Source organism: Melozone crissalis, unplaced genomic scaffold (assembly GCF_028551555.1).
Source record: "Melozone crissalis strain CALT ecotype California unplaced genomic scaffold, PUWL_Pcris_2 ptg000029l_1, whole genome shotgun sequence".
Lineage (NCBI taxonomy): Eukaryota > Metazoa > Chordata > Aves > Passeriformes > Passerellidae > Melozone > Melozone crissalis.
The window spans coordinates 5,990,914-6,012,435 of NW_026535807.1; the positions used below are offsets into that span (position 1 = coordinate 5,990,914).

The following is a 21,522-nucleotide window of genomic DNA, read 5'->3' on the forward strand; positions in this document are numbered from 1 at the left end:
GGGGCCGCGCCGGCCGGGCCGTGCCGGGGGCGGGGAGCGAGCGGGGGCCGGGCCGTGCCGGGGCGGGCCGTGCCAGGGCGCCTGCGCCGGCGGCGCGGAGCGCGGCGGAGCGGGACGGACCGAACTGGAACAAAACAAACGGCGCTTTGTACCGCCCGAAAGGCTCCGCGCCCCGCGCAGCGCCCGCGGAGAGGGGGCGGCAACACCGCGCGCCTGCCGGATTTGCTTTTTCAGCGCTTTAAAATTATTTTTAATTTTATTTAATTTTTTTTTCTTGATAAGAGGGGAGAAGGGACGGCGCGGAGGGGCGGGCGGGAGGCGGTGCGCGCCCTCCGCGGGCGCGGGGCCGTGCGGGCGGTGATGGCCTGAGCGGGCGGCGGGTCCGCGCCCCCTGCGCACCTGCCGAGCGCGCTCCGCGGGCGCGGAGGGACGCGCAGCGCCATGTCGCGGGTGGTGCAGAAGAAGAACCACTGGTCCGGCCGGGTGCGGCAGTGCGCGCTGACCCGCGGGCCCGGCGGGCAGCTGGGCTTCGCGCTGCTCGGCGGCGCGGAGCACGGCGAGTTCCCGTACGCGGGCGCGGCGGCGGGGGACGGCGAGGCGGCGCTGAGCGAGGGCGAGCTGCTGCTGGAGGTGCAGGGGGTCCGCGTGTCGGGGCTGCCGCGCTACGACGTGCTGGAAGTGATCCGGAGCTGCAAGGACCCCATCGTGGTGAAAGCCGTCCGACAAGGTGCGAGGGGAACGCGGCGGGACGGGGGGAACTCGCTCCGCGCTCCCCGCGGGGCTGCGGGGCCGGGTGGCCACGGGCGAGCGCGGTGCCGGGGCTGGAGAACATCAGCCCTGCGGCTGGGGGCCCGACAGAGGCAGCCACGCGTGTGCGTACCTTCGGCGAGGGCACTGGTGATGCGCGGGCACCTCCTGGTCCGGAGCCGGCTGCAGCCGCCCCGCAGTCCCTGCCTTGCGCTAAGCGCAGCGAGCAATTGCGTGAGACTTTCCCAAAGGCACCGCGGAGCCGCCAGCGCTCCCTGCGGGGAGCCCGCGCTTGTCCCGGGCAGCTCGGTGTCCGGCTGACCCTCGGAGAGGCTGAGGGAGCTTCACTGCTGGGGGAATGGGGAGGGATCCCCTCCTCCAGCAGCTGAGCATCCTTTGGAGCTGCTGAGTGATGAGTGGAGTCTAGTTCTGAAAGTGCAGCGTGTGTTTGCCGGCTGCCAGCGTGGGAAGAAAAAGCTTGGGCTCTCCTGCATCTTCCTTCTCTGGCTGAAAGTCAGCATGGATTTACCTTTCTTCCCCCTGGTTTGCCCTAGGTGAGGGCGCATCCGTGCTGCCAGCCCTGCAGCGCACAGGTGAAGGAACAGACAGGTAGCTCTGCTGTTTGGCTGAGGAAGAGGATAGGAACAGTCCTCCCATGCCGGATTAAAAAGATGCCACTTCACATCCGTGTACACTCCACAGTCGCTCAACAGGTTAGCTAACAGGCCTGGCTGATGGGCTTGTGATTTCCCGGACAGGACTTGAATTTAGTGCCAAGGAGCTGTTGGTGCTGCCGCAGCCGCCGAGGCTGGCTGGACGGGCAGGAGGAGCAGCACTGCAGCTGGACAGCCGGAGGTGTGAGAGGCGGAGGAGCTCCCCGAGGTCAGCTCCAAGTGCAGGAAGGAAGGGAAGTTTTCTTCGTGTTGCCCCAGAGATTCCTTAGGGGAAGGTTTATTTGTCATCCAGACGTGAGCATCCTAACGGTGGGGGTTTCGCTCTGGCTTGTGGTGCGAGGGTTTTTTCCCTGTACTTGGTTCAACCCAGCTGGTAGCTGCAGAGAGCATTTCTGGCCAGCTGGCAGGACTGTCACCTGAAGTCTTGTCCCTGGGCTTGCTGATGAGCTGAGATGAAGGGCTGCAGGCACTTGTTTCATCCTTGGGAGCTCTGGAGCCGGAGCAGATGCCAGCGATGGTGTGGAGAGGAGCTGGGCCTGTGCCCTGAGCCACCACAGCTCAGTGACTTGTTAGTCCCTTCCAGAACTCAGTAGCAATATTCCAGCAAACACTGTCAAACTCCCAAAATACCCAGATTTTTGTTAAACAAATGCCTGTTTTCCCTGCTGCCTTCACTTCATTGGGAAGTGGTGAGGGAAACTCAGCCTCCTGATTTCCCTGCCCAAGTGGGAGGGGGAGAAAAGCATGAAGAAAAGTATGAGGAAATTAAGCAGAGGGTTTTTTTACATACTGATTGTTTTAGCAGAAGTATTAAAATGCAGCTTGTGGTGTTGCAATGTGATCGGTGTTGGTGGGTGAAGGAAGGTGTGTATAAAACCCTGCCCAACCAAACAATTTGTGATCAAACTTCTTGTTGTTTTGGAAACATGAATTAGTATAAATAAAACATGTCCTGGGAATAAACTGCACATGACAGGACTTGGTGGTAAATGTGTCTCAGCTCCAGGATATGGTCAAAAGAAAGGGCAGAGAGCTGAGTTTTAGCGTGTGGGTTTGGTTTACCTGGAAAGTGGGAGAAAAGGGTTCAAAACTCATCTGTGAGTCAGGGCAGGCACTTAAACCTTGGACTGTTCCCATCCAGAGCTGAGAACCAAGCCCTTGGTTACTGTGGGGTTATAGTTTCTTCTTTTTTTTTTTTTCTTTCTCCATATTTTTAAGAAATGCTTTATTAGCCAAGAATGTGGAATAGAAATAAATATTCGGTTGTTAAATCACTAAATATTTTTGTGGTCTGCAAAGCCTGTCAATGGTAGCCTGGCATCTGCACACTGCTCTTTTCAAAGCACAGCTCTCCCTCATGTATCAGAATCAGAAGCATGAAAGGAGAGTATTTTAATTAAAGTTCATTACTTCTGTGTTGATTAAAGATCTGATTATAGGAATGGCAACTGTCATTCAACTGGAAAAGTGTGGCACTAGAGCAGACAGCCGAGGAGTGTGCAGATAAGACTGTAAACATGTTTTTACATAGTTACCCAGATTTTTTTTTAACATAATAACTTCTTACAAAGTTACCCAGATTTTTCTCCTCCTCACAGTTCGTAGTTTCTAAATGATTGGTGCTGAAGCGCTGGGGCAATATTAGTCTGGAAATGTATACATTTGATTGCCAGTCTGTTTTGTATGACATTTACAAGGCTGGAAAAACAGGAAATTTACTATAAGTCAGTCATCTGCAAGCATGAGCGGGAAAATAACGGATCTGACCTTGCCCTTGGTGAAAGGGATGAGGATGGAAATGTAGGTGGGACAGGCTGTGCATGAGCTTTGTCATTCGACCAGAGTTTGGAAACTTACAGGTTTGCTTGCAATGTTTTGGGTTTTTTTCCTTGTTTTTGTGAGTGGTAAGTTTGAAAAATACATGCAAAAAGGAGGAGCCTCTATGAAATCTCTTAATGGAAATTAATTGATATTTAATATTGGTCATATGGGATTTTTTGGTCCTTTGCTTACCTTGGGAGGAAGAGTGAAGAAGGCTAAATGGAGCTTTCTCTTTCTTTTCCCCTTAGTCCCCTTTTTTGCTATGACATTTGAGAATAAAGCTGTGCCATTGTAGTTGCCTGTTTTGGGGGAGAGAGAGGAAGAATCTTGCTGCCATGTATCTTAGTAACTTTCAGAACTGTCAAATGTGTGAAAAAGCCTCAGTTAACATGTAGTGCTTTTATGACTGATTGTTTTCCATCTTACATCTGTGCCTAAGTTCTGATGAAATTGGCAATTAACTGCTGTGGAGTTAATAAATGTATTTTTATTATTACTTGGTCACAGAGTATGGAATTAATAGATTGAATTATAGGAGCAGTGGTCACATATTCTAATGTAAAGCTGGCATTGCCTTCACATAGTGATTTCCCAGCTGTACTGTGAATGTTGTAGCTTCCTTGAATGCATTTCACATTTGTCAAAATAGCTCAGTTTGATAAATTGATAATTGATTTCATTGGATAATCAGTTATAAAGCCAGGCACACCATTTCTTCTCATGGATCTTGGTTAACAGAGTCCAGCATAAAGGGAGAGAAGTTTGTTGTGCCATCCTCCAAAAGAGAAGAATTAAGATTGTATCTGTAAAAGATAGACCATGTTTTATTTGAGACAGGGTGTCTGAGTTTTAATTCTCCCTCAGTGAGAGATTTCCAGGTTTTTCTGCTCCCTGGTTCGATGACCTGTGCCAAACCACACCAAGCCAGATGCTTGGTATGGGAAACTGTCAAAGTTAATATGCTTGTAAATTAAATTGGTTTTTCAGTTCTCATTTCAACGCTTTGCTTCCCTAAAAAAGTCTCAGAATCCCAAGCTCCTAATGACCTATTGCTCTGAAACCAGGAGGTGCAGAGAGCAGTTTGTGCAATTCATAATTTTGATAGGACTTTGCAGCTGGGATGATCCCACGGTAGGGAGGAGTTTTGTGCTTGTGGGGTTTTTTTAGCCCTGTACAGGGCAGACAGGAGCAGGCATGATCCCAAGCAGAAACAGTCACTGTTTACCCAGTGCTATGGGCTGCATTTGTTTCTTTTCAAACATTAACTTGACCCTAAGATAAATCCTGAAATACAGTGCAGTGACTCAATGCTTCAATGTCAGGCTGGCATCTGCTGCACATGAGATGTTAAACTCAGTTACATAAATTCATGTGAACAAAACCAGCCTCTTCCAAAAAGTTTCCATGGGCTGGTATTTAAGTATTTTCCTTTTATTTTCCTGAGAGAGCTTGTGAGACAATTTCTGTTTGTTATTTTGGCATTTTTTGGTAAAACATTTATTAAAAAAAAGAAGGAAGAGTTGATGCATCTGTAGATTGCTGTGTGTTTGGTGGTTTAGCACACACAGGGGAGCAGAGTGTCACCTTGTGAGTGGTGATGCTGAGCATCCCACGCTCAGTGCCCAAGCCTGGCTCTGCAGAATCCCAGCACTGAGTGTGGAGCAGGGCTTGGGCTGATGTGCTGGGCCAGGGAAGGGAGAGGCTGTTTAGAGAGTGAGCTCCTGCTCTTCCCAGTTTACCTCTGCAGCATCACACACGAGCTCCAGAAAGTGTTTTCCTCCTGTCTCTGCTAGCTCAGTGCCAGTGAATTCTCTCAGTCATTTTTCCATCTGACCCAAATTCTTTTTGGACCCAGGTGGATTTCAAGTGGAGAGAAAGAAGTGTTGCCATCTGAAAACCTCAGAGATGTTCTTGTATTCTTGATTTATGAAGCCTGTTTTCAGCTCTGACAACTGGAGTAGTTGTGAACGAAATGTAAAATTAAAAAAGGCAGAATCTCTTCTTCTCTCACTGGGAGCATATTTTGCTACAAATCAGCAGTCTTATTTCTTTAAAGAAGTACTGCACTTAGTAGTCATGAAATGTGTATATCTTGTATTAAAATACTGCCTTGAGCAAGACCTTATCTTTACTGTGCCTGGATTTACAGTGCAGAGCTTGCCAGCATTTAGAAGTTGATCCTGCTTGTGGCAGAGCAGTCATCCATCCTCTCCAGCCACGGAGCAGCACCCCAGAGATGGGCAGGAGAGCCCAGGAGCCACATCGTGCCTGTTATAAAAATTTCCAGCAGTTAATGTGATACTTCTCACAGGCATGAAAGGGGGCTATGCTTCCCACAATAAAGTTAATCTTTCCACCCATTGAGATGGGACTCCTGGCTCCCTCTTTATGGCCAGTCAGATCACAGAGCAATTAAATCACAATTAGGGTCTAATTATGAGCAGTCATTCAACACCACTGCAAAATAAGATGTTAACACCATCCTGCATGTTGTTCCGTGTTTTTAAGACCGAGTTACAACTCCTGCATGAGTGAATTATTGACCTGCTATCATGAAATTTAAGATTCATCTTCCATGTTAGAAATGTAAGAATTTTGGGTTTTTTTAACAGGTTTGAAAACCAAGCCAGCAGTAGCTCCTTGCATTCCTGGGTTTGGCATTGTCATTTTCTCCTGGTTCAGCTCAGGCTGTGATCATTCATGCCTCTCTTCTGGCTGTTGCTGTATCTCTTGATCTGATGCCTGAGAAACACCCTTGCTCCTTTGGCAGTGTGTGCGTGCACAGGGAAACATTTGCCCCAGGGCAGCTGCATTGAGGTGCAAAGATATTCAGAGCAGCGCTTTAGTGGCTGTGCAGAACTGATGATTTGAGCCCTCTCTCATTAGATTTCAGCCTGGCTCAGTTTGAAGTAATGTGGAAGCTGAGAAGATGCTGCTGCCTCAAGGGCTTTTTTCTATTGCATTAGCAGGGTCTGGGCTGTGGGCAAGGACGGGATCCTTGGGACCTCTCCTGAGGTTTTTAAAAATAATTGGCCAAGCTTTTTATTTGCATTCCTTTGCTTAGTTCCAGACACGAGCTATGCCTGCTAGTTATTTCAGGTGTTTGTATTTTTCTTTTTTCACACTTCCTCTGACTTTGACTGGAACTTGTAAATCAAAGCATTTGGTTTTGATCTTTGTGTGCTGCAAGTGACTTACGTTTCTTGGTGAAAAGCACAGAGTCGTGGTTCTCTAAGAGCAAGTGCCATGAATTTATAGAAGCACCGTGAAGAATTTGAGGCAGAATGTTAGCTGAATGTGTAGGGATCCTTGCTGTGAGCACTCAGTGGTACTTGGAGGGCTGATACTCAAATTCTGCATTGTCTGAGCTCCTTCCAGCTCCCTGTCCCAATTCCTGCAGCAGCAAAATGCAGATCCTCCTGGTCATATTTCTCCAGAGTTTTTCTCCACCTCAGCTGTGGAAAATATTTATTTTTTCCTTTTAGAAAGCGAATATGAAGTGACCTTTTTGCACCAAGGGCACGGGGCTGGGTCACTCCCCTGTGATCTCTGGAGATCCTCTCTGCTCCTTGCCTGTCACCGGGGGCATCTCCTGCAGGATGGGGACAGCAGCAGCTCCTGAGTGACAGCGCTGCTGAGCCTGCAGGAGCAGAAACACCATTTTCACCACTGGCATCATTTCTCTGTCTCTCTGGACACTTGAATGTTTGTTTGCTCAGTCTGTGGTTTGGTCTGTGCCTCAGTGTGGCTGTGCTGTGACAGGCAGGGACTCAGAGCTGGCAGCACAGGAGACCCACAGCATCAGATGGATGAAGGTTGGGGCTTCCTGCAAGGATCTGGTGTTGGGAAACACACATAAACCTAGGCTGTCATCCAGATTTTGTTATCTGCTGATCTGAGAGAGAGCTGTGGAAGAGGCTGCTGCTTCCAGAGCAGTTTGGCAGCTTTTGCATTGCACTGGTATGCTGGCAGATTGGGATGTTTATTTTTTCCCCCTTTTATTGTAATTTTTTGCTTTTCCTTCTGAACCAAATAGGTGGGCCAGCATCTCTCTTGGCCCTTCAGGAGCAGTGTGGCTCAGGGTAAATGGGACATTTTTGTTGAGATCCACCCTTCAGTTTCCAAAGGTCACACACTCCATCCACGCTTCCTCCTGTGACATTTTAAATGGTTTCCAGAACTATTTCACTGCTACAAGCAGGAATGATGGCATCATGATTCTGACTCTGGCATAATTCTGTGTTACTAATATTATTTTATTTTAATATTGTTTATTTTGTTTTTGTAATATTATTTAAACCTTTTTTAGTAATATTATTTTAGTAATATTTAATTACTAATTAAATTACTAATTTTTAGCAATATTATTTAAGCCTAATTGTTTGTTTTGTGTTAATAATATTATTTTATTTTAATATTGTTTATTTTGTCTTTGTAGTACTATTTAAACATTTTTAGTAGTTTTATTTTATAATTTTATAAAATTTTATAATAATATTTAATTACTAATTAAATTACTAATTTTTAGTAATATTATTTAAGCCTAATTGTTTGTTTTTGTGTTAGTAATATTATTTAAACCTGCAGATTTTTTTTTTTTTTTTTAATCTGCCTCTAGTAGACCTTGGAGAAACAAAACAGTTTTTCCTTCAGGTCCTGATGTTTTGGATTACATTTTTACACACTTCATTTTTGGCTAAAGACAGTTTCAGTCTTTATGGTTGTGAGGGTTTGTGTGGTAACTTAAAAGAAAAATAAGGTTTTAAAAATATTTATTGAATTTCATTAACTGTCCCTTATTAGACTAAACAAAATACTTACTACACGGTGTGAAAATAATGCAAAGTGCCCTGTCTTCGTAATGGAACAGGAAATCAAAACAAACAAAGCCTTTGGGATGACTTGCAAAGTGGAACAGATGCCCTTACAATTGCAAGGCATTTGAATAAGGAATCAGTTTTGCATGGTTTGCTAATCCCTCAGTAAAGAGTTCATTGTCTTGGATTACACATCTGTAATTTTGGAGCCCTCAAGTCAGTGTCTCAGGACAATTAGAGTGGGAAGAGACTGACTTCTTTCTTCATATCCTTAATCTCTGGCTTGTTTTTTAAGAGGAAAACCTCAACTCTGGGTTTTTCATTTAGTTATTAACAAAAAGCCTTTGAAAAAGAAGCTGCCTGAAATCCAGCTACTCCCTCAACACAAACAGAGCTGGGCAGATATTGTGTGCTTTAAAAAAACCCCAACTTTGATGTTCAACCTGTCTTATTCCAGTGGTACAAATCCTGCACCAAGTGGGTGTCAGACCAAGCTGATGACAGACTCAGATGTCTCAGAGGCTTTTGGATGAATAAGAAAGTTCCCAAACAGGCTGAACTGGGCAGGTGGGGACCTGGGCTGCAGAATAACTGCAAAATGGCTTTTCTTCAAAATCGCAGGAACATGCCCATCCTCCTCCTTTCCCAAAGGCTCAGCCACAGCTCCCAATTAGCAATTTAAAGGCAGGGGTACAGGTGGAGGTTCCTGAGCCTTGGAGCAATTCCCTGCAGCCCTGTGGGAAGCCAGGGGTGGCTGGAGCAGAGGTGGAGAGAGCAGCAGGAGATACACAAATGATACCGAAACTTTGGGCTGGGGGAGAGTTCCCTGTTCTCTAGTGGAGTTGTTCATGCTGAGGCTGTCTCTAAAAACAACATCTGAGTGTTTTCTGCAGGACCAGCTTGTGACAATCCCACAGCAGTCCATCATCTTGTTCTGGCCCTTACAGGAGAGCTGGAGAGGGACTTCTTACAAAGGTGGGCAGTGATAAGATAAGGGGGAATGACTTCAGTGCCCCTGGAGAAGGGCAGGGTTAGGTAAGACACAAAGAAATTCTTTGCTGAGTGGGTGAGGGTGGGAAGGCCCTGGCACAGGGTGCCCAGAGAAGTGTGGCTGCCCCTGGATCCCTGGCAGTGCCCAAGGCCAGGTTGGATGGGGTTTGGAGCAGCCTGGGACAGTGGGAGGTGTCCCTGCCATGAATGATCTTTAGGGTCCCTTCCAACAGAAACCATTCTGTGACTCTGTGGTGCAGCTTTGCTGTTGAATATTCTGTTAGGATGCGGTGCCTACAACATCTCCTGCTGCCCCAGGACATTGTGTGGCTCCCCTGTGTGGCACAGGGACAGTGGGGGACATGTGGCAGAGCACAGCCGTGGGGAAACTGATCCCAGGGAGCTGGGGGTGATAAATCTGCAGCTTGGCTGAATTTGGGGACACTGCTGTCTCCAAGCTGAGTCTCCTCTTTGCAGTGCTGCTGCCTGGGGGACAGCACTGAAGACAGGACACCTGATGGGGCTTTGGCAGCCACTGGTCCAGCCCAGGCTTTGTTCTCTCCCTGTCCTGTGGGCAGAAGAGGGGTTGGTCTGGTGCAAAACAAAGAATCATGTTCTTCTATTTTCCCTGGAATGCATTTTTCCTTAAACAATGAAGTGACTAATGTAGAATATCTTCTCCATGGGCTCTGGTGGTGGTTTGGAGGAGCAGCAATAGCCTGACTGCCATGGGCAAGCCCAGAGGTTCTGCTGGCTGCTCAGCAGGGACTCTGAGGATCACAGAATCTGCTGTTTCTGTATAAAATCAGTGAGTTGTTTACTTAGTGGGAGGGGATGGCTTGCTTTGTTGCTGTTAGATTGTCTTTGCTGGTACCCCAGCAAACGCTGTGTGTTTGTTTGATGTGCAAATAGCAAACTTGCTTAGCAATGGTATACAGTGTTTTGTTAACTTGTGTGTAGCCTGTGTGCACTGTGGGGTCCTCCCTGTCACCTACTGCCTGCTTTTATTAATCAGACTGGTTCCAAGTGGAGATCTGAGCTGACAAATGCTTTTATACATGTCCTGTAGCTTTCCTTCTATTTTTTTTTTTTTTAATCAAGAGGTATGGGCATGCTGAGATTGTTCCCTCAATCTCATGTGGAGCCATTTTTGTCTGGACTAAGCTCCAGTCTGTAAATCCCTCCTGGTGCAGGGAGCTTTGTTTGCTCCAGGTGGAGTGAGGCAATTAAACCCCCACTGTCTGTCTCTGGCTGTCTGTGGGAGGTGTGGAGCTGCTCTGGGCAAAATCCAGATGGGCACTGAGGATATCAGGGCTGTGCTGGTCCAAGGGTTGGCTGCTCAGTGAGGTTACATACAGAGGAAAATTTTATATCCACACACAGCCTGTGCAAGAGGTGGAGCTTGTGAAAGTATTGTGTCACCCATCAAAATAGTTTGAATTCTTTGGTGAGACTCTGAGAATATGTGATGGTGTGTATTTATGAGTATAAATATATTTAACTTTTTCACTTTTCACTTTTTCACTTTAGCATCCCTTTTGTCAAATGCTGCTTCAGTGAAAAGCTCCAGAATGTCCTTTTCTTCACTCTTAATTTTCCTTTAAAATGGAAACTAATCCCATGATTTCAGCAGCTCAGGTTGCTGAACAGCCAGTGCCATGGGTTTCACCATGAGTGCTAAAATTCATTGTTGGCACAGCTATTTGGAAGGTAAATAGGAAGAGCATGAAACCACCTCTATTCTGGCTGAGAACAGTTCCCGTGCCCATTATCTCATCACGAGATGCAGGAGCAGCCTCTGCTCCTGTAGAAACATTGAAAATCATTATTGTGGTGATGCTGTGGTGAAACTGTTTCAGTGATCCTTGTCCTGTAAATCATCTGCAGGAACAAGCTGGTTTTGAGGGATGGTTTTGAGAGATGTTTGCTCATGAGACCTCAGTGGCTTTCAGGTTAGGTGATGCAGCTGCTGAAGAAGATCCAGATTCCTTTTCCTGACCCACACTAGGGGCAGGTGCTACCCAGACCTTAGTCTGGCCCCTGTGAGTCATTCTGAGTGTGCAGGAGGGAATTCCAGAGTTCAGCTGTAAACTGCACCTCGGAAAGGTGCCCAGTTTCACTGTGCACAGCGGCCTCTGGCACGTTCAAGGCCATAAAATGGCATTTAGCTCCCTCATTCCAGGGGCAGGGGGCAGTTACACTTTAACACGGGGTCACTCCTTTGTGAGGGTGGGAAATGTGGTGAATACCTGGATGCAGGATGTCAGTTTGTCAGCAATGATGAGTTTGGGGTTCTCTTGTGCCAGGCAGGGCATGGACCTGAGAGTTGTCCTTGCCTGGGTGTTTACAGGAGAAAAATGAGGGCTATGGAGAGCTCAGTGATGAGTGGGGCACAAAGGCTGTGGCTGAGTTGGGGTGTTAGTGACAAGGACATGGACCCACAAATCTTGGCTCCTTTTTGCTGTGCTTGGGGCTCTGCTGCTTCCCAGATCCTCATTAAAACAGGGGAAAAGGGTGAATTGCCTAAGCTGGAACAGCTCCCTTGTTGTATTTCCAGGTTGTCCTGCTCAGGTGGAGCTTTGCCACAACAGTGTTTCCGTAAAATGCCCTATAGATTGTTTTCTTTTTTTTTTTTTTTTTTTTTTTTTAATTTGTGCTTATAAAACCTGTAAAAGGCTGAAATTTTTATCTGCAAAAGAGATGGATTAGGCACTAGCCAAGGCTACTTTTCCATTTATTTTTGTTTTCTGTTGCCAGTTTTCCAGTTGTATTAGCTGATGCTAGAAATACCCACGTATCAGTTTTTCCAGGAGCTAAACACAAAGAGGTTTTTTTACACAGTTCTAAGCTGGGACAGGATATCTTGGTCATATTGCAGGCTGGCAAATTGGGATGTGCTGAAGTTGTTGCACATGAGAAAAGCCCCAGTAAAAATGAGAGTGCTTAAATTTAAGCATGTGCTAACGTAACACATTGCAGAGGGCTTTTTGTATCTTGTCTGTAAAAGGTGCTGTAATCAGCACTGAGGCTTGCCTAAACCAGTGTGGAAATTGCTGTTTGCCTAAAAAGCCGGGCAAGTTGTCACAATCCCAACATTAAAAGGCTGCAGAGGATTAACCAAAACCTATTTCCAATTGATTTAGTGCAGCTGATGTGCAGCTCAGCTGTGTCCTGCTGAGTCCCCACACCAAGTGGGTGAGCTGGCACTGCATCCTGCTGTGGTGGCTCTGCCTGCTGTCCCCTGGGGGATGCTGAGGAAACAAGGGAGCCCTGGCTCACAGCTCTTGGGTGTTGTGCTGCTGGAATGGCTCCCAAGGTATTAAAAAATCTTTTAAAAGTATTTTTTTCCCAGCCCCACGCTTGAAGAAGAAGTTGAGATTCCTCAGGTCTGGTTTTCAAGGTTGTTTATTTGCTCTTATCTAATACATTCTTTCTCTGACCTGCTGAGATCTGTCCAGCAGGTTGGGTTGAGGCACAGCGACAGCCCTTGGGATGGTGTTACCTTTTTATACTAAGGACTACATATACTTTATGTACAATAATTTTCCAGTACCTATCACCTAACTTAGACAGTCTGTCTCTACCCTAAACCAATCCAAAAGTGCCACCATCCCAGCAGAAGATGAAGGACAAGAAGAAGAAGGAGAAGGACAGGACATGCCTAGATTCCTCCATCTTGCCTCTTGAACCCCCACTCTAAATCCCCAAAATTCTACTTTTCCACCCTGTGATAAATTCGCTGTCATTCTACTCAAACCTTGTGGCTTGTAAATCTTCACACAAAGTTGGGTTAAATAGAAGGCACAGGTGTCTTTGACCCTGTGCCAAGATCTCTGAGCCCCTTGCCAGGGTCTGGAGTCCTCCAGGGCAGCCAGAGGAATGTCCGGGGTTCTGACACCCAGGCTGGCTCCTCACAGTTTGCTTTTATTTGCTGTATCCTTCTCACAGGTTGCTTTTACTCTCTGTGTCCTTCTCCCCCTGGGCAGAGGCTGCTGGATCCGTGGCTGCCCGGATGGGATCTCACCCCTGGCAGGGAGCACCACAAGCATTTTTCCATGGTTCTCTTGAGTTGGCAGGGAAGGTTCCATCAGCTGCCTGGTTGTTGGAGCCTGGCTCAGGATGTGCTGGATACAATAATTCCTTGGTGGATTTCTGACAGAAGAGCGTTTCTGCTGCCTGCAGCACCTCCTGCCCTCCAGGCCCTGGGTGTGTGCTCAGCAGGAAGGTTCAAAACTTTCTTTCAAAAAGCTAGGGACTTTTTTAACAGGCTTAATTAAAGCTGGTGTTCCTCTTTTCCTGTATTTGTTGCAGGTGGAGGTAGATTTTACAAATAACAAGTGACTTTTGATGCTGTTCTGCTGTGGCTACTCCATTTTTGTGAACCTCAAGCATCTTCCAGCAACCTGTGGGCTTTGTCAAGCAGAGCCTGCTCCTCCCTGAGCTCTGGCTGAGGAAAGGCTTCCCATTACCAACTGATAAACAAAACTTCATCAAGGCCTCCAGAGGACAGAGCTTTCAAGTACTGGGACACAGCAGCAGCACTGCTGAATGCTGAGAGCTGTGTGAACAGTGGCAGGAACAGCAGTGAATATTTATTGTGTGCTTATTTCTCCTCAGAGTCCCTGATGTAGAAGAGATTTCAGCATTATGGTCCGTTGTGGTGGATCACGTTCAGAGGACTTTTTGCCATAAAAACATTGTTTCTAGCTCAGGTGTAGCTAAAAGGTGCTCTCAGCCTCAGTTCTCCTTCAGCTGGTGTTGCACATTGATGCCTTGTTGTACCCAGGTGAGCTTTAATTTGTAACATTTACAGGAAATGTGGCTGAAGCTTCCCCCTCTTGGAGGTAAAGATGCAATATTTGCATTTCTTAGCACTTGGTCACATCACTGCCTTGGAATCAAGTTTAAAAAATGACAGAATGGTAAATGCATTGTTTTCCCCTTCTCTCAACTCTGCATTTCCTCTGCACTGGTCAAATCAAACAGCAGTGACATTTCAAAGTCTTCCTGAATGGCAGAATTAGAAATTCTCCTTTTCTGAGGAGTCTGTGGGAGGAGGTTTGAACATTGCATGCGGCCGTTCCGGTAGGAAGTTGTTTGACTTGTCGAAATCTCTCTTTTACTGCACAACCTCGATTGGAAATGACAAATTGCTTAAAGCAGTTTCCATGTTAGACTTTAAAAAATTCAGTTTCTTTCCACTCAGAACACGTGGAAAGCATTTGTGCACTTGCCTGACTCTGTCTCTGTCCTAAGGCTCACACTCTGGCTTTGGACTTCATGTAATTTTCACATGCAGCTGCTCGGGTTTGTTTCCCTCAGCTTTCTATGGAATGGGATTTTCTCCTGCCTCATCTTAGCTGTGAAAACTCAAATATCTGCCTGGTTCAGACTTTGGGGACCATGGAATGAGCACAGGAGAGACACTCCAAAGTCTGTGCTTTTTAGAAGTGATGTTCAGAGCATTATAAAATCCATAATTTAAGCAGGAGAGTCTGGATCCACAGCCAAGTTGCTGTAATGTCCTTTAAAGAGCGTTGAGCGGTGTTAATGCTTCACAAAATGACAAAGCATCTTTTGCTTAAACATCCTCAACTCCTTCTCCGTAGCTGTCACTGTAGCAAAGGACATTTGTGGCAGGTAACAGATACTGAGCCAGGCAGTTGGCTGTAACTGCTGTAAAAATAAAAATTGCTCAGTTGAAAAGGATTTTTCTCTCTCTCTTTTTTTTAAAAAAGAAATATTTCAAGCTGTCATTGTGCTCAGGTGTCCCTGCAGAGAGCAGCACTCTGTGTAGTGTGCATCCCATGAGGATGCATTGCCAGTCCTTGCATTTGGGCTTGTGAAGGGAGAGAGGGTGCAGAAGAGAAGTGGGTCCCCTCAGCAGTGCTCAGTAAATGGCAGGCTCCAGAAATAAAGTGGAAATTATATTTCTGCAGACTTGACAGGCTGGGAGATGGGGCTTTCTGCGCTCTTCCTTTTGCCTGGAGTGAGTTGCAGCAGCGTATGAATTTGCAGAGCTGTTTTTGGTGGCTCTGATGCAGTTCCCGTGGATGGAGCTTGGTCCTTCCCCGGGGCCACGAGCAGAAGGTCGTGTGTGTGTGTCTCTGTGTGTGTGTGTGTGTGTTTTGTGTGTGTCTGTGTGTCTCTGTGTGTGTGTCTGTGTGTCTCTGTGTGTGTGTGTGTTTTGTGTGTCTCTGTGTGTGTGTGTGTGTCTGTGTGTGTGTGTGTTTTGTGTGTATCTGTGTGTGTGTGTGTATGTGTGTGTGTGTGTTTTGTGTGTGTCTGTGTGTCTGTGTGTGTGTGTGTTTTGTGTGTCTCTGTGTGTGTGTGTGTGTGTGTGTGTGTGTTTTGTGTGTATCTGTGTGTGTGTGTGTATGTGTGTGTGTGTGTTTTGTGTGTGTCTGTGTGTCTCTGTGTGTGTGTCTGTGTGTTTTGTGTGTGTGTATTTTGTGTGTATCTCTGTGTGTGTGTGTCTGTGTGTGTGTGTGTCTCTGTGTGTGTCTGTGTGTGTCTGTGTGTCCCCTGGTGTCCCCTGGGCTGGAGGGCAGGTCCAGGGCTGCACCCAGCTCTGTGCAGCTGAGGGCACAAGCTGCTCCTGTCTGGCTGGGAAGGTGCCTTGCCTCAAATGGCATCAGATGGAAAGAGGCTGGCACTGCCCCATTGCTGTGCTTGAGACAGCCCCCTTGCTCAAGAGGGATGGTTACCGAGTTAGACAGCAGTCAGGAGGGGATCTGAGGACAATCCAGATGCTTTTTCTATAACTCCCAGGCATGTCACATCCTGGCATTTCTATTTTTACCCACTTTTCCTCCAATACTTTCTTTTATCTGTTATGATTCCTTCAGTTTTGGCAGGTTTGGGCTGATGTAATATTTTAACTTTCTTTTTGTAGCTATGCCTTTCTTTGCCATTTAACGTTTTGCTCCAGTGTTGTTTTTTCTCGTAGTGGTAGTTTAAATAGTAACAGTTACAAATTTTCTGGGTTCTGTTTTTGTTGTTCCTTTTGTGAGTGGTTTTACAATTACAGTGTTGCTGATGCTGTTTAGTTTGGAGTAGGATGTGTCACAGCAGACTCAGGTGAGCTGTCCTCTCAGCTGCTTTCCTGATGCAAATACTGGTTGATATAATCTGTTTCAGAAGATAGCTTTAGAAACAGGTGCCCTCTAGGAAGAAAAATCCATTCCTGGTGGAGTGTCCAGGTCTCTCTAGGCAGAGGGCAGTTTGTGCCTGCAGGCTGGAGCCTTTATGTACCTTGTTTATGGTGTTTGTTGCCTTTTGTGCAGTATCAGATGCTGCCTTCGGCTCTTTTTGTTATGTGGAGAAATGTCTGATCCATTTCTGAACCCTGCAGAGCTCCCTGATACCAGGCATAAGATATTTTTTTAATAGGCATTAAGCCTGCCTTGCTGGTTGTGTGTGTCTGGCTAATAAAGCCATTGCACCCCAAATACCCTGCAGACACAGATATCTGTTTCAGAACCAGCTTCTTTAGTTATGTAACAGCGTGAGAGCTTTAATCCCTTTCCTCTTGGAAGCAGTCTGGATCCCTTTCTGCTTGTCCAGCAGCCAGCACCATCACCAGCAGGACTGCTGTGTTTCCACAGTTTCATACCCCTGGTTGATAATTAACCCACTCCTTTAATCATGGTGCCATGTTTGCTCTGACCTTTTTTCTTTCCCGCTCTCCAATTGCAATCCAGATTAAACTCAGCCTCTTCCCAGCAAAACACTGGAGTTAATATTCCACCAGAGGTGTGCTGATAAACCCCTTTGTTACCTGGAAAAAACTTAGCTCAGTGTGCACAATTTAATATCTCAGGTCAAAAGAATGCACCAATATGTAGGTGTAAGTGCCTTTAAAATGCGAGCTGAGCTCACAGGTTCAGTTTCCTGATCAGCAGTGTTTGTCATAACTGACATACCAGCGAGGTTTTCTCTTTGAGGGGAGTGTTTGATTTTTAGAGAACACAGACCCACATTCTGTGTGAACTTGCACAAGCTGGGAGTGGGGACGGGCTCTGGCTTTGTTCCCTGTCCCTGACAGGGTGGTGGCTTTCAGAGGGCGGGTGGCACCAGGGTCTGGCTGGGGATGTGTCCTGGGCTCCAGTGGAGAGAGGATGTGTCCAGAGAGCTGCTGCAGCCCACTTGTGGGGCAGGGCTGAGAGAGCAGGGCTCACCCCTCTGCCAACAGGCAAATGCTTCCAGCGTTTTTGGTGCATTCCCAGGTGTGGGCATGGCAAATCACACAGCATTCAAATTAATGAACCCTCATGCAGTTTTAACTAGAATGAAAACTGTTGCAAAACTTATGTACTGAATTACACCAAAGCCTGTTTTACTGGGAAGAGTTGGGTGTTTGTCAAGCCACTGGGGCTTAGCTCCTGCACTGCTCCCCTTTCAAAGATGACATGTTTTGATTTATCTTCCTTTCCCAGAACCTTCTTTCAGCCTTAGAAAAGCAATGCTTATCATCACTGCTGCTGGGAGCCTGTGCAGCAGTTTGAATTACTGCCTTTCCCTTTCTGCTGCCATGTAAGCCGGCATAAATCTGTACATTACACCAATTTACATTTGGTGGGATTTGTCCTGACACGTCCAAAGCTTCTGACTCTTGATTCCTTGTATGAGCAACTCCTTTAATATGGAGCCCTGGGGACAAGACCCAATTTAAAATAGAGTTGTGCAGGTAAAAGCAGGAAGGCATGGACTGTTCTCCTGTGGTCTGCAGCTGAACTAAGTGAGGAGTTGAAATCCTGCTCTGCATTTCATCTCCTAAAGGCAGTGCCAGCTTCTGGGCTCAGCAGGACAGAAGCTGCTGGGTGTGGGCACCCAGGATCTCACAGCAGGAGGAGGCTGAGAACAGCAATTCCTCAGCTGCCTGCAGAATGAATCTGTGTTGCTCTTCTCATATGTATTCCTTTTATTTAGGTTAGCCTTGCTTTTTGAATTAAAATATGTATGCACAAACCACTTCAGGTTCTTGTTGATGTGGGTTTTGGTATTCTTTATGTATTTTTTACCCTGCCTAATGTGCATTTCTCTGTTTGAGGAAAAGGTAGTTTTAAGTAAAGTGCAAACTATAAAACTTCCATTAACTCCATCAAGGGGATAGGATAGCAATGAGCCCCAGCTACCTCTGTGAAATACCTTGGCATGAAGGTTTACTACACTGGCTTTACAAGATTGAAAGCTTTTTGCCCCAGATGAAAGGAAGGCTTTGCTGTAAAACCCTGTTCCTTACTAATCTGGCTGTTCTGAAGTTAGATGCTAACTAACTTGCTGTGTGCTTTGTAAACCTCTAAGGGAGAGCTTGGACATGTGTGAGTAGCTGAGTGATGTATTAAATAAATGAAGCAGGGAAATGTGCCATCATCACTTGATAGAGACTTCTGTCACTTGGGACTGATTTTTCAAAGGATCTAATTTCTAATTCCAATAATGAGATTTTTAAATATGTTCCAAGCCTCTTAAAATCAGTATCTCTAAAGGGCCAGATTTTAAGTGACACCTAAAATATACAGGTTTCTTATGGAGAATGTTATATATATATGCACATAGAAATTCATCCCTATAGAGTTTACAGCTAGAAACTTTTGGGGAAAAAACAGTCTATTGCCAGTTCTGGGCTAACACTTTATTTTTCTTAGATACTTTTGTAATTCTTTTTATGGGTACTGAATTACTTGTGTGACACACCACGTTGCAGACAAGGGCAAAAGTTTAGCAATCTGCTGTGCAGAAGGGCTGATTTCATTGCCAGCTGCTGATTCTGGCTGTGCAGCTCTTGTACCAGCCAATTAAACCACACTCATTACAGCCTTTGTGGTTTGGAAGTGAAGTGTTCCTGCCTTTAACTCGTAGTTTTACAGGATGTTGGTTTAGGCTGGAGGTTTGCAAAGCTTGAAATCTTATATTTTCCTCTGCTGTGTGCTCCAGGGGTAGGGGAGGTGAAGAAGGAGAGCTCCATGGAGAGTGGAGTGGGAAGGTGAGACTGTCTTAGAGCACTGTGAACCTGCAGGCACCTCCTAAAATTTTCATTAAATACCTTGGTATGTGTGTGCCAGGCTGCCACACACAGGAATGGTCTTGGCTGCAGTGTTGGTCCTGGAAAAAAAAAAAGTCCAGTGCTGTAGGAAGTGCTGAGCATCCCTTCCTAAGCAGGTTCCTTCAGCTCCCCAGCCATGGATTTTTGCCTGCCACCCTCGTGGGGAAATCCTGCCCTGCTTGGAGGCCAGTCTGGGAAAGCTGCTGGGCAGAGATGGGCGGAGGCAGGGATGGAGGAGGAATGTGACCCTCTGAGCTGCGACTGGTGACTGAGCTATTTTAAAGTCAAACTTAATTTTTAGCTCTCCATAAACAAATCTCTGTGCCAGCTTCTTGTGTAGCTCTGAAATCGCTTGTGCCTGCTGTGTCTTCTGTGGGTGCCACAGGGAGCAGAGCTGACCTCTCCTTCCCCAAACGCCTCTTGGCTCTCAAGAGAACCTTTGAAGAGGTGTTTTGCAGAGGGATAAACCCTTCAGCTCCTCTGAATGTTGCATGACAGCTTCTTTATCTGCAGGTAAACAGATCTCATGGATTGAGCAGGATGCAGGTTACTGGGAGCTGCTGTCCTTCACCCATCCATCCATGGGACTCCCTTTGTCCCCTGTACTTTCATATTGACCTAGAAATGCGGTGTTTTCCTTGGAAACACCACGTGCAGCATGGGCAGGGAAGCAGCAGGGATCCTGTCCCTCAGGAGGCTCAGTGATGTTTAGTTTCCTTCTGACATTGCTGCCCTGTTGATTTTAACTTGGAGACTTCAGTGAAAACCACACACACTGCTGTGAAAATTCATACTTAGTAACAAGTAAACAAGTGATCCAGCAGTCTGACTGAGTCAGGAAATTCCCTCCAGACCTTGTGGGGAGGAGGAGCTCTGCATTTTTCTTGTCCCTCGTTTATTTTTAGTCTTGCCTCTAACGTTGCTGATAGTGCCATTACAGCCCTGCAGATTAAAGCCCCAGCATGGGGTGGAGTTGAAAGAGCCATGCTGCAAAGCAGTCAAAACCTCCAGGATTTTCCAGCAGTGTCATGCTACAGGCAATTAATTTAGCCCATTATTTGCCTGCCTGGGCACAGCTCAGTGCCACAGTTCTGTGAAAGTCTTTGATTTGCTTGTGCACTTCTTGTCAGAAGCCATGTCTTCAGTGACTCTGTCCCTGTGACTTGAAAGGGATGTGATGCTAATATTTTGGGTGTAACAGCTGTCTTTTTAGGCTTCTTTCTCCCTCAAATATATATTTTGCCTTTGCTCTGAGGGTGTGTTGTGTTTTAGAGTGGAAAGACAAGGGTTTAATCCTGTACAGCTCCCATCACTGATAACCTTGGTCTGAAACTGTCAGTAATCCCCACAGGGTTTGGGTGCCTTGGAGGAGCCAGTTTTGGCAGCAGCACCCATCTGCAAGACCAGATGATTTATCCAAGAGCTCTTGGCATTTCAAGGAGGCCCTTTTCTTGCCATGGCTGGCTGTGTTAGTCTGAGTCAACAGGAGGGTGTTTAAGGAATTGTTGTTGGGTTTTCTGAGTCTTCATTCCCTGCCCTGTTAGTCAAAGCCCTCAGACGCGGCAGAGAATGTTATTTAGGACTGCCTAGAGCTTGAAAACTCTTAGAAACAGCAATTTCTCTGAAGAGCTGGTGTGCAGTCTTGGTTGTATTACATCCATTTCATAGGAAAGTTTTGCCCAAAGGATGAATCTAAGGTCATTTGTCTCCTCCATCCATACCTGGTCTGTGATGAGAGAGGTGATGGAACAGACACAAAGCTCACTGTGCACCTGGGGAAGTGTCACTGATATTTTGGCAGGACAAGACTTGGGGAGCACACAGAGCAGCCCTGACAGTGCAGGACCCAGAAACAGCATCTAAAGCTGGGCTTGGGCTTTGGGCTTTGGCTTTGGGCTTGGCTTGGAGAGCTCTCATCACCAGCAGCCTGTCTCTCTGCTTGCCTGGACAAAGCCCTGTCCTCTGGGAGGGCTGGAATGGGAAGGTGGCTGCTCAGCCCTCTCCAGCACCTCATGGATTTACCTCAAGGCATATCCTCAAACAGTGACTAGGGAGCTGATTGTAGAACAAGGGCCTGGCTGTGCTCAGGTGCAGCTCTGCTGTCCCAAAATCTGTCCCAAATCTGCTGGGCTGTGGAGAAGGAGGTTGGTCTGTCACGGGGAACCTGAAGAACGTGTTTGAAGACAAGATCTGCTGCTTTGCTGTTTGGGGTTTTTGTTGCAGACTTGTGCCAAGCATCTGCAGGCTCTGATCAGCCTCTTTATACCTGAGCAGCTTTAACAAAACCTTTTTGTTTTCAGTTGAACTGGCTGTTGGGTTTGCTTTATTTTTAAACTAAGCAAGATCTCTGGGGGCTGGTGCCAGTGGAAGTCTCTCTGTGATAACATAGAAAGGTTCTCAGTTAAAATGCAGCTGAAAAATAATT

At 46.5% G+C, this 21,522-nt stretch overlaps 1 protein-coding gene across 22 annotated transcripts in view; it reads left to right on the forward strand.

Moving 5' to 3' along the window:
* The first annotated feature begins 441 nt into the window (after window positions 1–441).
* The window catches only part of MAGI1 (membrane associated guanylate kinase, WW and PDZ domain containing 1), a 331,966-nt gene continuing 310,885 nt past the window's right edge, over window positions 442–21,522 (forward strand). For all 22 annotated transcript variants that reach the window (XM_054281276.1, XM_054281280.1, XM_054281281.1 and 19 more), the window contains exon 1: window positions 442–727. In XM_054281276.1, coding sequence (XP_054137251.1) covers window positions 442–727 — 286 coding nt within the window. The remainder of the gene's footprint in view (window positions 728–21,522) is intronic.